The 17,264-nt window shown below is 35.1% G+C and overlaps 2 protein-coding genes across 5 annotated transcripts; one reads left to right on the top strand and one right to left on the bottom strand.

Annotated features, from left to right (window-relative positions):
- Positions 1-477: 477 nt before the first annotated feature.
- LOC135617743 (serine/threonine-protein phosphatase 2A 65 kDa regulatory subunit A beta isoform-like) lies at positions 478-10,632 on the top strand. 3 transcript variants are annotated; one of them, XM_065118294.1, is made up of 13 exons: positions 482-649; positions 1,639-2,053; positions 2,228-2,474; positions 3,800-3,912; positions 4,123-4,202; positions 4,283-4,424; positions 4,544-4,624; positions 5,496-5,600; positions 7,685-7,867; positions 8,850-8,942; positions 9,879-10,018; positions 10,092-10,158; positions 10,254-10,632. In XM_065118294.1, exons 2-13 carry the CDS (start codon positions 1,661-1,663, stop codon positions 10,371-10,373), a joined length of 1,764 nt encoding a protein of 587 aa, XP_064974366.1. In that variant the 5' UTR covers positions 482-649; positions 1,639-1,660; the 3' UTR covers positions 10,374-10,632. The 3 variants fall into 3 exon arrangements, with proteins under 3 accessions (XP_064974377.1, XP_064974366.1, XP_064974371.1); XM_065118299.1 differs by lacking the exon at positions 482-649 and adding an exon at positions 660-808; XM_065118305.1 differs by lacking the exon at positions 7,685-7,867 and having other exon boundaries at positions 478-649.
- LOC135617753 (protein MICROTUBULE BINDING PROTEIN 2C-like) lies at positions 10,307-15,768 on the bottom strand. 2 transcript variants are annotated; one of them, XM_065118328.1, is made up of 6 exons: positions 15,395-15,768; positions 15,199-15,273; positions 14,236-14,589; positions 12,456-12,671; positions 11,742-11,858; positions 10,307-10,840 (listed from the first exon to the last, which is right to left on the bottom strand). In XM_065118328.1, the coding sequence occupies exons 1-6, from the start codon at positions 15,581-15,583 to the stop codon at positions 10,835-10,837; spliced, it is 957 nt and encodes a 318-aa protein (XP_064974400.1). In that variant the 5' UTR covers positions 15,584-15,768; the 3' UTR covers positions 10,307-10,834. The 2 variants fall into 2 exon arrangements, with proteins under 2 accessions (XP_064974400.1, XP_064974393.1); XM_065118321.1 differs by lacking the exon at positions 10,307-10,840 and having other exon boundaries at positions 11,548-11,858.
- Between the last annotated feature and the right edge of the window lie 1,496 nt (positions 15,769-17,264).

Here is a 17,264-nt window from a genome sequence, read left to right as displayed (position 1 = left end):
TAATTTTTTTTCCAGAGAATTAACATAATTTTCAGAGAGATGTGCAATAATACTAACTTGGATCTTTATATATATATATATATATATATATATATATATATATATATAATTTAAAATTATATATTTTTTTATCTTAATTAAAAAATAAAAAATAGATAATATTATACAAAAAATATTTTTTTATAATATAATGAAAACATAATAGTAGGTAAGACAATAAGGGAACAAACATGCTGAGAAGATTAGAGGATAACGAATATAATAGGATTTATTTATTTTGTAATAAAAAAATATAAATGTCTCTGATAATAAATAAATAGTTGGGGGTATTTTAATCTATCTAAAGTTCAAACACATTAGTGTTCATTTTGAGAAGGCAAAGGGTGCCTTCTTATTTTAGGGCTTGATTTGGGTCCGACGTTGTTGGGCTAAAAGAGATAACCCGATCCATTGATGCGGTAAATAAGCTCTTACTACTGACCCGAGGAAACGTCAAATGATTTGGCGTCCGAATTGAAGCGTAAGTCTTCCGATCCTGCGGTGGAGGATTCCACATCCCTGTCGAGGGTTTCGAGACGTCGATCCCTGCTTTCGCCTTCCCCTCCTCCGTCTTCGCGAAGTGGAGCTAGGGTTTCATCTGACCCTCGAGGCACGCATTCCTTCTTTCCTTGCTCCTTGCCTTCTCTCTCTCGTTCCTTTTTCGATCTGAGATCTTGAATTTAGTTGAACCGCTATCACGGACGACAGATTCGAGAAATGGGAACTGTCGCTGGATCTTTTCCCCTTTGGTGTTGTTAGAAACAGGGGGGTTAGTACAAAACTGGGGTTTGGCAGATATCCTTGCTCGTTTCCTGATTTCTAGGTTGCCGTTGGTTTTTTTTCCTTTTTTTTTTTTTTCTTTTTTGCCAAAATATGACTTTTTTCGCGGTTTTCGTTGTTTTCTTGCTGCATGATGGACCGATTACTTAACAGGTCGCCCCATGTGAGTATCATTGTCTTTCCGTGCTGCCTTAATGACTTTGTCTTTGTATAAAGGGTTCTCCGCTGCGCCTTCATCGATCGATATCATGCGAAGCCATCACTACAAGATTCCAACAGTTTTTACTAATATCTACTTGTAAACTGTTCTTTTTATAAAAAAATTCTGAAAGGATAATTGTTACATGTCATTGATAGATACAAGAAAGAAAATTGGTTTTATTCTTTGTATTGATGGAAGGGCAGTGCTTGCTTGCTTCCTATGTGCTATGATGCTGTTAATTAACTAAATAAAGGCAGTATTATTGTTTCGATATGCATTAGAGTGGTCATAGCTAAATTATAGCTATTCTGTTCACATGCACCCTTATGCTTGAAAGGGAAAATTTAGTCTTATGGGACAATCCTGCATAAATTAGGCCATTATATGCTAATGTTGAAGATTAAGCTATAAAATTTCTTGTCTTAATTGGTAGTGCTAACATGAATATACTGGGAGATATTGTTCAAGTATTATCCATTTTTAAATGTGCACTGTGATAGTACAGTAAGGTAACTTTGTGCACTATCTTTCCTGTACAATTTTCTAGCTTACATGAACCAAGACTCGATTATGAATGTGTAACAGTACCATCATTATATATTTTCCTTTGTTTGCAGCTTTAAGGGGTTCTCCATTGCGATGGCTATGATCGATGAGCCACTGTATCCAATTGCTATCTTGATTGATGAGTTGAAAAATGAAGACATCCAGCTGCGCTTAAATTCCATTCGTAGGTTGTCTACCATAGCACGGGCTCTTGGTGAAGAAAGAACTAGAAAAGAATTGATTCCTTTTCTAAGTGAAAATAATGATGATGATGATGAGGTGCTCCTTGCCATGGCTGAGGAGTTGGGGGTGTTCGTCCCATATATTGGTGGTGTAGAATATGCTCATGTCTTGCTCCCTCCACTTGAAACATTATGTATAGTGGAGGAAACTTGTGTCAGAGACAAGGCTGTTGAATCTCTATGTCGAATTGGAACTCAGATGAAGGAAAGTGACATTGTAGAGTGGTTCATTCCTTTAGTCAAGGTTAGACAAACAAATATTGCAAGAATGGTGGTGCTCATACTTTATGTTTATACTTTCTAAAACTCTCTTAACTAGAATTTTTCTTTGCTACTGCCTATCATCTGACACATTCTTTTATTGTTGTTTACTTAATCATATAATGTGTTTTCTCATGCTATCCTCCCATTCATTCAGAGACTAGCAGGTGGTGAGTGGTTCACTGCTAGAGTCTCCTCTTGCGGCTTGTTTCATATTGCTTACCCAAGTGCGACAGAGCTGTTTAAGGCAGAGCTACGGTCTATGTATGGGCAATTATGTCAAGATGATATGCCTATGGTTAGAAGGTCTGCCGCATCAAATCTTGGGAAATTTGCTGCCACAGTTGAAGCAAACAATCTCAAGACTGATATCATGTCTATTTTTGAGGATTTAACACGAGATGGTATGCAAATGTTCCATGTTTATGTAATTTAGCTACTTCCTTTGTACTTGTTTGAACTTTCTTTTCTTTTTTACTTGTTGGACATCAGATTAAGCTATTACATTGTGTGTCACAGTTTGTTTCCTTTGATAATTGATCTGATTATTCTTTAATTTGATAACTAGAATTTCCTTTGATAACGCCAGAACCACTATTTTCCTCCAGCAACATCATGCATATCTGGTTGAACCTTGAGCCTTTTCTTGTATCGATTACAAATTTAGTTGTCATTTTAATGCCAAGATCTGGTGTAGAAAATTTTAGTTCTGATTCTGTCAAGTGTCTTGCCTATTCGTCACAAAGCCACTTGTAAAACAATTAGCTAAAACTATGACAAACCTGGATTGATGGATCAAGCATCATGTGAGCATTTTAATGAACTTAGTTTTACATATTCACCAACTTGCTAGTGGAAGAAATTATAAAATATAGGATTATGTGACACTATTGTCCATTTAATCAACAGATAGGAGAGATTGATGAAGGCGTTGTTAATAAAGCAAAAACTAAGATTAGTGATGTAAGGAGAAATAGAAAAAAACCTAAAAAAAAATTAAAAACGGTAAAAGGAAATTTGGGTTTCTTTAATGAAGTAGAGATATTGCATTACACAGAATTCAATGCAAGAAAAAAATCCACATAGTTGACCTCAGACAGAATGCTGGGACATTACTAATTGTAGTTACTTATAAAATTGTTCATTTTTTCCACAAAAATTATACAGTAGTAATTTTCTTTTTTATATTGCACCAATAATATTTTTGTTATCGTTTTACCATCTAGCCCTGTCATGGCATTTTGAGACTTTGAATCATTGTTCAGTGACTCCACTGTAATATTTTCATGTGTGTGAGGCAACAAACAAATAGCTGTATTGAGAGAATGTCTTGTTTAAAAAAGTACCTGGTTTCAAGGTTCAAAAGACCTGTCCAAAATCAGTTTCAGCAACTTATCAGACCCGCTCGGTACTGATATTCCAAGCGGTACTTTCGTGTGACATCCTCTATAACTGGAAAAGTAATAAAAACGGTATATGAGCGGGATTGAACTGTATGGGCTTTCATTAGTGTTTGGATTAAATATAGTGTTACACACCTATCTGACTGGTATTTAAGCTATTTGTAGTTGTTTGTTAGTCATCCGAATGTAGTTTCTTACATTACTATTGCAGTTTACATGCTAGCATAATCTAATATTTTATTCTTTTGCTTTGAAGTACCTGTATGTTGGTAAATTCTTTTACTTTGTCATCTAATATATGTTTTGGTTACTTATCATCATGTCAGATCAAGATTCAGTGCGCTTATTGGCTGTTGAGGGTTGTGCTGCCCTTGGGAAGCTACTTGAACCACAAGATTGTGTAGCTCATATTCTTCCAGTAATTGTTAATTTTTCACAGGTATACATGCTTTGTTTCAGGATCATCTGTTTTTTCTTCCTTGTTGCTCTATGTAGTTTGGAGACTGTTTTGCTCATTGTTCTTCAAATTTGTTTATTGTGATGTGTTTGCCTTTACTAATTTGGTAGAACATTTCCCACTATGGATAACATTTTGTCCATGTAAGGATTGTTCATCATTTTACATTTATATGGGCCATCTTTTGGATAGGATAAATCCTGGCGTGTGCGCTATATGGTTGCTAATCAGTTATATGAGCTTTGTGAAGCTGTTGGACCAGAACCTACATGGTAAAGGAAACTCAATTTGTTCATAACATTAATTAATTCTTTCTTTATTTTCTTCTGAGATAGCATTTATTCTGTTGAAGTTCGGATTTGGTGCCTGCTTATGTCCGGCTTCTTCGTGATAATGAGGCTGAAGTGCGTATAGCTGCTGCTGGAAAAGTGACAAAGTTCTGCCGGATATTGAACCCTCACCTTGCTATTCAGCACATACTTCCTTGTGTAAAGGTATTCACTAGGCCCATGCTGGTGTTCATTTGACACATGCAAGGTTTCACTGGCACATTTCTAACTAATTTTAGTTTGTTCAGTTTGTTAACAGTTCGTAACCTTTCTATCTACCGCAGGAACTGTCATCAGATTCTTCCCAGCATGTGCGCTCAGCTTTGGCCTCAGTTATCATGGGAATGGCTCCAGTTTTGGGAAAGGTATTTGAATTATAAGAAATGGGCCTTGAGTAGTGCAATTTCAGTTATATTATCATGTCTTCCAATTTTTTCTGCTTAACTCAATTTTGCTATGGTTCTTAGGATCAATGTTGATACAATTAGTACTTAGTTGGATAACTTCTATAGACTTGCGCATAACGATAAGTTTAGAGCTGTTAAAGGAGCTATTAGAGGTGGGAAAGCATGGATGTACGTTTTTAGTTTTGCTTTTGGTTGATTGTAAACTATTATGTTCTTAAGTTTGTCTACACTTATTTTTTAAACAATTTTGGTTCTTTTTTTTTCTTTCTAAAAGTAGGTTTCTAAAATTCATGTGGATTGACTTGGTAAACAAGTAGCATATATGTTTTTTTTTTTTCAAGTCTAGTCACTGGCACCTAATTGTCCTCCGTTTGAAAAAATAAAGAAAACTTTAATGTAGAGTGGAATGCATTTTAATTGATCATGTTCATTTCTCTTGTGTGTGTTTTACCTGTATAGATATATTCTTTAACTTGATCATTGATTCATCTGTTAAAGTTATACTTAATTAGTTTATGGTTGTTGATAACCTGACACATGAAACTGGTTGTATGATTCAACTTTAACAAAATATTTTAGTCAATTGTTCTATGGCCAACTTTTCGGTCATCTTTGTTCTTTTTGTTTATCACTTTATTTGCTGTGCCTTGTCCATGCTGGAAATGATTGTTCTGAAGGAACTACCACCAGTTAATTCACTTCATAATTTCTAGTCATGTTCATATCATCAAATATGTTTGCTGACTCATGATCTATTTTTGTTGGAAGTTATTGGCATCCTTTACTTTTTTTTTCTTGTCAGCAATCTAACTAACTTGCATTTTTGTAGGATGCAACTATTGAGGAGCTTCTTCCAATTTTTCTCTCTCTGCTCAAAGATGAGTTCCCTGATGTTCGACTCAATATTATTAGCAAGCTTGATCAAGTGAATCAGGTAGGTGCCTATTTAGGTTGGCATGATTTCCTTGTGCCTTATATTTTTTTGAATGAGTGCAAGTGTTTCTGTAGCATCATCTAAAAGTTCAGTTCAAAGTAAAGCTAGCTGAGATGACAACAGCTGTTTTAATGAACATGATCACCTAGAAGATCAAAATGGAAAACATTTTCAATGTTATATACGGTACATATGGTATTTTATATCTAACTAAATATATATTTAGTTACACAAAGTACATATTCAGTTCCAAGCTGGGAAAGGGTAGCCTATTGCATCAGAGGGCTAATCAGTAGTAGTTCAAAGTTTTCAGGACAGAAGATATCGAGACCTTATATATGTTGGTAGTAGGTCATCACTTGGAGATATCAGGTTGGATTTAAAACACCTGCCGGATACCTTGGCAGTTAAGTGAGGTTTTCACACATTTCTGGACGAATGTGGTTAAACAAGCTAGTCTAAGAACAGAAACTTAGACTAACAAAATAGGAATAACTTAAGGAAAGTTTAACTGGGGCTATGGTAGATATAAACCTGATCATGAGAAGAATAATTCTTATTTAGATTGTACTTGAAACCTAGTCTTATTTTAGAATATTGTCATCTATATGTTCAATAATCTAAATGTTTAAGTTCAGTTACATGTTTGATCATTGATGTGCACTGTGGTACCATAAGTATTGACTTGTTTAAGTTTAGGTTGATGCTCATGTGTCTATTCCACCACAGTTTTCTACAACTTCTGCATTTTTTTCTGGATGGCTGATTTCTTTTAACAGATCACAGGATAGTGACTCAATATGCATATGATCAAGATCATATAATAGCTAGCAAATAAAAACATCTTATGTCTATAGAATGTATATTTCAATATTAACATTGTAAACAAACAGATGCTGACTCCACAAAGCATATGCTGTGGGAAACTTGCTTCAAAGCATTATGGTTATGGCATTCTTTAACACATCTCATGTTACTGGTTCAAGTCCACATGACTGTATTTTCATTGAAAAGGTAACATAAGATGCTATAGCAGGTAATAACTTAAAAGTACATTGTAAATATTGATGCATAATTGCTGCTGAATTTTTTGTGATAAGTACCATGAGGACAGTTCATTTATTTCTATAGAACTAAGCAGCAAATTTGTGACCGGGGAACTATACAAGTGGGCTGACTAAAGTGACCATTATAGAGGATATCTGGCTGGATTCTTATTCCACTGCAGTGTGGCTTGTATGTATTTTTTTTTTGTTAGTCCTGATTTATAAGATCAGATGGCCATATTTTGGTTTGGGATTCTTCTGTCCAGAACATATCTTGAGCATGTTTTGTTATTTATGTTCTGTTACATTTTTCAGAATTATTTACATGCATATCTGTTATCTGAATTAAGTTTCTTATGTCCATGATAGAGTGGCAAAATTATCCTCTGAATTTTATAGATAGGTAGATTTTGTTATCGATGACCTATGAGTAGGCCTTTTTTTGTTTGCTTTGGATTGTCCATCCACCATATTATGAAGCATGATTGGTATCTTGATATGGAATGATCAGCTTTTAGCTGAACTAAATTTATTATGGAATATTTATATTTCAGACCCGAGACAAACAATGGGTTCATTGTAGTTGGGACTTGTTTCATGTTTTGGTCAACATTCTGTTATTGCTAACTCTTCTCCAGCATGTATTGATTCTTTGGTTTATCATTACTCTACTTGAGGAACTAAGAGAAAATAATCTGGATGGTTAAAGTCTGCAACATCTTTCTTTTTGATCCAGAAATATTTTCAACTCTCACTGATGGAAGTTGTTAATTAAACTTCAGTTTGTAGTTTTCATCTAACAGGAAGGTTTGTGCTATCCATATGGATTAGGCACAGGGCTCTCTGATTTTATGTGTTTAACATGCTTCATATTTCATGTTATGATTGCTATGCTTAAACCTTCAAATTTAACATATTGAGCTTCTGGTGCTTACTTTTTAGGTTTGAGACCATGCTGAAAGTAGAACTTGGTTGCTTTTATGATGGTAAATATGTCGTCTAAAAAACTCAATTGATCAGAAACCTCATGTTAAGCAGGTTATTGGAATAGATCTGCTTTCGCAGTCTCTGCTTCCAGCTATTGTTGAGCTTGCAGAAGATAGACACTGGCGAGTTCGACTCGCTATAATTGAATACATCCCTTTATTGGCCAGTCAGTTTGGTGTTGGTTTTTTCAACGATAGACTTGGTGCTCTTTGCATGCAGTGGCTGGAAGATAAGGTGTGCTATCTTTTATCACATTCAAACTCTAATAATTATGATTCAACAAGAATTTCTGTAGTGGCTTTAGCTAGTATTTCTAAATACTCTGACTTCGTCTGATGATTGGACTCTTTTTGGTTGTTTGGACTCTTGCATCCATTCATGTAATTATGTGTATGTCACTATGTTGTATCAGCTAATGTCCACATAATTATATGTATAATGTATCTGCTAATAAAATACCTACATAAGTTTTTGATTAAATTGATTATATGATGTATACTCATAATTATGTACATGATATATCAGCCAATTGGGCACCTGTCTGACTTTTTTATTAAATTGACGATATGATGTCATTCAAATGGATCTTTATGATTGCTAAGGTCCTTTATATTTATTTTCTAATATTTACATTTTCTCAACATTGAAAGAATCATGCAGTGCAAACAAAATTTTCATCTAATACATGTATCCAATCTCGTGATTTGTCTCCATGGGAATCGAATCTTGGGTATGTATTTGAATGTAATTTATGTTTCTGTGACATGCAACAGACATTATGGTTGTGTCAAACTTATATTCCTGGATCATGTATGTGCCTGGCTATTATACCATCTGTGAGTTTCCATCTGGTTGTGCAGAATTTAGGCTTAGACTGCAAGTTCTTTTGTTCTACCTTTGTTTACCGAGACAATAAAGTTAAAAAGAAATGAACTAAGTTTGTTCGCTCACCAGAGGAATCTTTTGTTCTACTTTTGTTCACTAAGGCAATAAAGTTAAAAAGAAGTGAACTAAGTTTGTTTGCTCACAAGACAAATTCTATGACCTAATTTAGTAACTTGCATACAGCTCCTAGCTGTACACAGGGGTGTACATGACATATAGCCTTTAATTAAGGAACAAAGAAGATAAAACTATGACAACCATGTATATAACCTTCTCTTTTCCGTAGCATCAATGGCTGTGGGTTGTTGTATTGATATTGATCATCTTGCAGGTTTTCTCTATTCGGGAAGCAGCTGCTAATAACTTGAAGCGTCTTGCTGAAGAGTTTGGCCCAGAATGGGCAATGCAGAATATAGTGCCACAGGTATGGCTTCTGTTGCTGTGCTCAGAATTGCGTCTTTACTGCTCCTGTTAGCTTTAACGTGTCACTCGTGCAAATGTATCATATTAGCAGTTATTCTAAATGGAATTATCTGTGAACTAAGACTTTATAGTTGTATCATTGGAAAACTGTTTGTGGTTTTAAATCCTGGGAAGCCAATTAAGAGTTTATTAGTTAAGACAGATGCCAACACACAAGTGTATGTCATTTGATGGAATATAGTCCAACTCGTATAGAATTAGAATATTCCTGCAAGTTATTGAAGCTTAAACTATTTGCTAGGCCTTAAGGAGATACAACTTTAATGCAGTGGGGTGATAGCTTGTAGATTTTTTATATATCATGAGAATGAATTTATTGTTCTGTTTTCAATATACTTTTTGTTTTAATATCTGGTACAAATTAAACTTTGAAATCTATAATCTCTTGGTGCTGTAAAGATTTGATTCTTTTGAATCACATCCTATGCACGCTAATTTTGATAGCATAAGAAGCCTCTACTTGATAAATCTTGCTACTATAAGAAGCCTTCTATATTCCATATCAAATCTTGATATTATAAGAAGTCTCCTGTAAACATTCTTCTCACATGTTGATTAACTTTCACCCTAAAGAATAGGAAGTTTTCTCGTTAACTGTGTTTCTCTACTGAAAATACATAAATGTTGATCTCTCCGCCTTCATCTTTCATTTATTAAATGAAATTTACGTCAAACACATACTGATACTTGCACACAGGGTGCAGCCTTGTTAGTGCCGGCATAAATAACAACTCTTACTGTGTTATAACCATTTCTGCTCACATTTTCATATTAACTAATGGTTCTGGTTGCAAAAAATGTTACAGGTTAATTGCATTTATGCTTTAAATGATTAGTTTGTTAATTGAAGGGTCTGATGTTGCTTGAATTTTGCTAGTTGCTGGAGAAAATAAGCAATCCCCATTATTTGCACCGCATGACCATTCTGCAATCAATCTCCCTTCTAGCTCCTGTCTTGGGTTCTGAGAGCACTTGCCAAAAGCTATTGCCTGTGATCATCACTGCCTCAAAGGACAGGTAAATTGACAAATTAGTGGAGATTGTCATGCACTAAATTGTCATGCACTAATAATTTCTCTGGCATTTGCAGGGTACCGAACATTAAATTCAATGTGGCAAAGGTCCTACAGTCACTCATACCCATATTTGACCATTCCGTAAGCACTAATAGAATATCAATTATTTGTTCCCTTGTCTTTGATCTCCTTCAAAATTTGTTTGTGCTCATTAGTGCTGGAAAAACTAATCACAGGTGGTGGAGCAGACAGTTCGTCCATGCCTTGTTGAGCTCAGCGAGGATCCGGATGTGGATGTCAGATACTTTGCCAGCCAAGCAATTCAGACATGCGACTCAGTAATGATGTCAAGCTAGAGAACATTCCTACTAATCCGAACCGTCATGTTGTTGTTGCTCAAAGTTCCATTTCAACTTTTGGATGAAGATTTAGTTCCCGTCCATGTATCCCTAGAAACAAACAGAGATATTTTTGTTGATGTAGAGATCCAAGTGCTAGCAGGTTTCGGATTGATGATTCCATCTGAACCATTTCATGGCGATTGGCAAAATGTCTGGTAGTCAAGAATGTATGCTGTAACCTATAAATTGTTATCTACATTTGTTCTTTGATTTAGTTTGTATCATGGATTCGCAGGAACAACTGCCAAAGGATGTGCTCCATTGAAGAGAAATATCTTTTGTCCCATGAATAAGCTGCGCCCTAATTGTGCTCCCCGAAGTGATCTAATGTCCGAATCAAGTGAAAGAAAGGGCAAAAGAAATCCACCAACGTATACTGATCCTCCAAATCTATCCACAGATGCCTTCTCATTTATTCATTGCTGAATGAACAATAAAATAGAACAAAAAGAATTTTGAGAAAGGGATATTTCAATAATGTTCCAAATATATTGTTTTCCATGTAAAATACTGGTTTAACATGAGCACATTTTGATTTGTCACGTCCTTAATTGGGATTGCACCCAAGCAAAATTTGTCGACGAGTTAATTTATATCTATAAACAATATGCTGCAGTCACGTACGAAAAAGATAAAGATAATCAAGATTGCAAGTAACAAAACAACTAGTTTATGTTGAAGACAAGTGCAAATCCATTCATCTAGTATTGTCATTAAATACAAAATGGATACTAAAAATATTGCATAATTCAAGGTTCCATTCAACCCAATGCCATTTTATACCGCTAGGTTATAAGTCAAAATGACACAAAAACGAGACTATATTTCCCTTAGCACAACACCCCACAATAAGAAATGTTTACGAGTTTTACGAAACAGAAATTGAAAAGAAAAACACTAACAACAAATCAAAATGAGACTATTGATAGTACTTTTTGTCCTATACATATTGCTATGAGAAAATACGAAAACACCAAAACGACCACGGAAAACAAAAATCGAAAAGTGTCGTGCCATGGACATTGAATACCTTGACTACATTGTCACATGACAGATCGCTGATCATTTCTTCTTTCTAAACATCATGAACAAAGCATAATTTGACCATACAATTTGGTGCGATCGAATATGGAAGTGTAAACACAACTGCCCTATCAGATGTATTATTAACATTGAAGCACTTGCATGTTCTTTGGAATAGAAACAAAAAACTACTAGCAAGTTGTTTTAGAATAACAATAACATTCACTTAGGTTCACACAAGGCGCAAACAATAAAATTATTAGGTTATTAGATTAGGAGAGCTTGAAGTCTTAGTCTTGCCTCAGCAGCTGTAGCTAATGACTCCTCAGTTGGATTCTCTTTTGCAGCAGCAACAGATGCACGGTAGTATGTTCTTGCCTCTTCCATTTTCTCTATTTCGATATCATCGATTTCATTCTGTGTCGAGAAAACGAGGCAATTAATTTCTCTTTTACATGTCCGATCAATTCAGGAAGTCAATATAACATGCAGAACAAAGAAAATAGAAAAACATCATAAAAATAACTTATGGCAGCCAAGAGATGAAGATCCTGATACTAAAGAGCTCCCAATGGTCGATGCATGCCACCTTACCTTTAATGCATATGCCACTGGTGGTTTAAACCTCAATATTAAGTTAGCAATTGACCATAGATATAATCACCAAAGTTTGATAATTGACATCCTTGTCAGATATCCAACCTAGTTTTAACTCTCTACTTTGTCTCTATATTTTTGGTTAAAGCAAGTGAAAGATCATCGAGCCCTACAAAATGTACAGGTTTTTGGCATGGTGAAACTATAGTGAAATAACATTAAGATGGCACTAGCTTAGTCAAGCATTGGTTCAGTATCTTATTTTGGTTATGAAAATGCTATTCCATACATTCATCATTTTCTACTTGCTTCAAATATTCAGCACCAAGTTACTTGGCATGACAGAAATGTAACGACAAGGAAAAAGAAATGATAATAGAAGAATAATGAGAATAAAAGAATGGTTGACAAACTTACTGCAACTGGAAGGGGTTCCAAATTGTATGAACTTAGACTGTCATCAGAAAATACAGCTGAGTTGTTTATACATAATTTTTCATAAATCTGCATCAATGCAGCGATCTCATAATCCATAGAGATTATTTCCCCTTGAAGTTCCTCAATTTTCCTGTTAGACATTCGTGCCTCCCAGGTCAGTCGCTCCAATGCTGCTTGCTTGTCTGCAAGAGTAATCTGTGGATTAAAAGGAAACAAGCAACATCATGTTAGTCCAACAAGTGCCCATTTCATATATTGAGTTAGAGACAGAAATATATAGGTTGCTATCTTTAAGAAAAAGTTCCTATTAGCATTTCATAGTCATCGAACCCTGCAGCTGAGATGCACTGGCCAAGTCAACATAAGGATGATAACAGATCAGAATACTGCCTAGGCGACTATCATGCAAGTACAATGACCAATAGCATTAGACGCATGAACAGCAACATTAAGAAATCTAAAATTAAATGCAGTAGTAAAAACAGAAATACCTTCAGTTTCAACAGAGAATGTTTTATACAGTAATTTAACAAAGATCCAAACAAGCAAAAAGAACATCACGATGAATTATAAGACAAAATTAGAGTATAGGACTACTGATGACACAATTAGAGTTTAAAGAACGACTTCAAGCTGATTATTTTACATTCTTAGACTCTTTAGGGGCTCCCTTAACCATCTTTGAGAATTTTCATTATTTTGATGTTGTCAGGTAATGCAGTGAGTCCTGTCTTAACTTTTAAGATGGAAACTCCAATGCAATACGGCTCCTGGATGTTTGTGCATATGATTCAGAAATACATATCACCAACAATATAGAACAAACAGCTGGTTGAGATCACTACCCATGATATCCACCTAACAGCTATATGGTCACCAGTGCCTGGGGAATTTTCATCTTTGTAACATCCCTACGGTTACCGGTACTAGTGGAATTCTTCACATTAAACTGTCCTTATGTTTGAGTTAGAAAACACATATTGTACGCTAAAAACTTTGATATCTTTATACCTTATTTTCACCAATAAATCTTGAGTACATACACATGACATAATAAATAAAGAGACAAGAAAAATATGGTTACAAGGAATATCTGGTAGAACTTGATTCAATTGAATATAAACATCGTACTTCTTCCAAGGGTCTGTGAAATTTGCATAATTATGTTTCTAATATTTTCTATATAACTTTCTCGGTAATTTTTCAATAACGTAAAAAGAAGTCACAATGACATTATTACTTACTTCCTAACGGGAACTCCAGATATAAAACGCATGTCTGAATAAATATAGTCATGAAGTCACAATTCTTGGGGCTTCAAATAATTAGACATCCAATGGTAGCGTGAATGAAGAATTACACCACAAACTAAATGGTAAATGCATCTTTTTTTTGGTTAATATTATGTTAAAGCAAATATACAGATGCAGAATAAGAAATGGCAACAATGATGTTTGATGCTGTTGATGGTGAAAATTAGAACAAAACAACATTTAGTGCCTGCATAAAACAACTTTGAAGCCCATCTATAAACATTATTTATTCAAAATTCGCATGATTCTATGCATACATGGCACTACATACTGATGAATAGTTTTAATGAAATAACATTGACACAAGCAGAACTTCCTTAAAAGTAATTCGAGTAGAACCAACAAAAATAGCAGCTCATCCCCTGGTGAGGATGCGGGAACCAAATAGAACAAGTCAGCATAATGGAACAGTAAATTATAGGAGATTACTCAGATCAGTTTCCTACCTTAGCATTGTTTAACTGAGAATTAATAGATTTAGCCAAAGAATCTTTCTCTGCAATTTGAAATTTCAATTCATCAATGGATGCACATGCTGCTTTCATCTGGTTGATTTCAATCTCTGCTGATTTTAGAGATTCATCTTTCTCTACTATCTTCCTTTGTAGATCATTTACTTGTTCCCTTAATATGCTTAACTCCTCCCTATCTTTTAGGGAATTCTCAACTTCCACATTTCTTGAGAAGATAGACAAGTCATCAGAAGAACCATTTTGATCGTTTCTTTGAGCAGCGTCTAAATCCCTTCGCTTTTTCGCAGAAATAGTTTGAGATGCTCTTCCGTCTTTTGATTCAGCAGCCTGAACTTTGCGACATGATAGACGAAAAAAGGTTATAGCACACCCCATTTAGACCTAAATGATTTAGAGTACAGGAACAGAAAGTGACGATCGCTAGGAAAATGTTATGATTGACATGGACCCTTGCAACTTCAAAGTTCTCAAGTGTGAATCCGAAGCAACACAAAAGACTATTAACTATGAATTTCGCATGCTCAAAAATCATATGAAAACACTGCAATCCTATTTCATGTGGATAATTTCTCATGTACAAAACGAAACAATATTTTCCTTCAAGACAAACAAAGAGGAAGATAATAGCTTTCAAAAGCATTATCCAAAACAAAATTGTAAATGGATCAGTCACAGCCGGGATCAGGAACCAAGAACAAGAAATTATCACGCCGAATAGATTAGAGAACATCATTACTTCCACTCCAATTGCAATAACCAAGGTACATTGTTCAAACCAATTTTCCACACATTTAACCAAATCTAAAACAAAAAGAAAAGAACAGCAGGAACACGAAACGACTCTTAAAGATCAAATCTTCATCTTCCTACACGGAAAAAAGACAAAACTTCCAGAAGGTAATCGAACAGAAAGAGAAGCGACATGCTCATCCGTACCTTCTTCGAATTGGATGGCGCAGGTGTGTAGACTACCGACGCCCGCCGCGTAAAAGACGAGTTCGCCCTCCGATCCTGAAACAACCAAATAACAGAGATCAAAGTGATCCCTACTTCCTCTACCCAAAAATCGAAACGAAAAGAACAAAAAACCAAATCAAGTTTTTAGCTCGATCAGCGGAAGATGGCCGACGACCATGAGCGACTCAACGAGGGGGACCATCTCGACGAGGTTCTTGAAGAGGACTCGATCGAAATTTCCCCCATTCCCGGCCTCGGCGGCGGCGGAAGAGGGAGGAGGGGGCGGCGGCGAGGGACGGCGCCCGTCGGACGTCCACGGCTTCGGATCCGCCGACGCGCGGACCTTGCACGGCCTCTCCAGCATTATGCTCCTTTTCTTCCAAGTAAAAGAACAAGAAGAAGAGGCAGACGATGGCAACCACGACGCGAGAGCGAGAGAGAGAGAGAGAGAAGAGAAGACTTGTGTTGGAAGGGAAAGGGAGAAGACGAACGCCTTCCAGGAATCAAGGCCCCAAATTTACCAAAATGCCACTGTGCCAATGCCGGCAACAGAAGGCAGAGAGGAAAAGAATCCGAAGAGGAAAAATATTTGTTTTATTTTTAAATTAATTAATTAATTAACTAATTAATTAATTATCATCAAAATAAAATAAAATAAAATAATAAGGTTGGGTGGCAACTCAATCAATCAATCAATCACCAGAAATCACTTCTCGTGAATTTGTATTTTGCAGACAGAGTAGATCTAAATTTCTATCCCACAAATAATTGTATTCATAATTGCAATGTTGCTCTACAAATAATTTTGTGCAACTATTCTACATTTTTTTTTATGAAAAGTATATTATTTTCTCCTTTTTTTTTCCAAAACATTATAATCTCTTTTTTTTCCTTTAAGGTGTTTAGTTGAAGAAGGCCACCAAATCTGACCCCATGAAAATTGCTTAATGGTGAAGAGATTCATGACATTGATTGGAGTCATATAAAATTCATCCTATAGTTTCATTAAAAAAATAAAAAAAAAAAAATGAGAAAAATTATATATAGATCATAATTGGTGCGTCGAATAAGTATTATTATCATAATCGGATTTAAACACGGAGCCAATTGGATTGTTTGTTAAAAGATATAAAAAGTTATTAATAATATAATAAAAAATATACAATAATTAGTAATGATATGATGATCGATATATTTTAAAAAATTATTATAACATTAAATAGCTTATATAAGACTAAGACGTTCGACGAAAGAGGATAATAAAAATAAATATAAATTTCCTTTCATCTTATAACAAAAAAAAAAAAGACTATGTATCTTTAAAACAATACAAATATTTTTTTATAGTTTATAAATAGTTAGGATATTTCAACATTTGAACCAGATTGATCAATGATCTAATTTTTTATTTTTTATTTTTTTCTGTGTCCTGCCAAATGATCTGATCCAAATTTTACACCTATACTATCATGTGAATTATTCACACTTGTTAAATATAGATCCTTTTTATTGGGACTTAGTTCATGGATAAAATCCAAAATGGGCAAATCTTGGATTGGGATTGGGCAAATCAATCCTCATGATTGTTCTAAAGATAAATGCATCCAATACAAAAGCCACAACACTTGGTGGTGGATCCATGCCCAAAGCAAGTTCTTCTGTGACTTTGTGGGAAATTGGAACACATTTCAATTATATGTTTCCTGATCATTATCAAGCCATCAGCTATTGCATTCCACTTGCTCAATATGAAGCTCTGGCCAATGAGACTCTGCATCCTACATGTTTGAGGTAAGTCCCCACTGATTTAGTTCATGATGTTTATGCAAGCAATCCATCAGCTCTTAGCTTGTCATCTACTGTTCCAGTCCAAACTCCAACATGCATACCTCTAACTTTCGGAGAACAATTTCATCATCATCTACCTCAACAATTGGCACTTCTACATACCAAATGTGAGGGCAATTCAGACACTTTTTGAAACACCATTTCAGAAATAAATGATTCCACTTCCTCTTTGGAAAGGGAGATGTCAAGAAGCCCAT

The sequence above is a fragment of the Musa acuminata genome, chromosome BXJ1-3, assembly GCF_036884655.1.
Source record: "Musa acuminata AAA Group cultivar baxijiao chromosome BXJ1-3, Cavendish_Baxijiao_AAA, whole genome shotgun sequence".
Taxonomy (NCBI): Eukaryota; Viridiplantae; Streptophyta; class Magnoliopsida; order Zingiberales; family Musaceae; genus Musa; species Musa acuminata.
Note: the sequence above shows the minus strand (reverse complement) of the source record. Positions and strands in the feature narration are given on the sequence as shown.

Bases quoted from the DNA above. Each gene is read 5' to 3' on its own strand.
- LOC135617743 (XM_065118294.1), top strand. From the start codon at position 1,661: ATGGCTATGATCGATGAGCCACTGTATCCAATTGCTATCTTGATTGAT. The intron at 3,913-4,122 runs GTATACATGCTT...TCTTTTGGATAG, and splicing joins TAATTGTTAATTTTTCACAG to GATAAATCCTGGCGTGTGCG. The intron at 10,159-10,253 runs GTAAGCACTAAT...AACTAATCACAG, and splicing joins TACCCATATTTGACCATTCC to GTGGTGGAGCAGACAGTTCG.
- LOC135617753 (XM_065118321.1), bottom strand. From the start codon at position 15,583: ATGCTGGAGAGGCCGTGCAAGGTCCGCGCGTCGGCGGATCCGAAGCCG. The intron at 15,274-15,394 runs GTCGTCGGCCAT...TGGTTGTTTCAG, and splicing joins CCCTCGTTGAGTCGCTCATG to GATCGGAGGGCGAACTCGTC. The intron at 12,672-14,235 runs GTAGGAAACTGA...TTTAATCCACAG, and splicing joins CTCAGTTAAACAATGCTAAG to ATTACTCTTGCAGACAAGCA.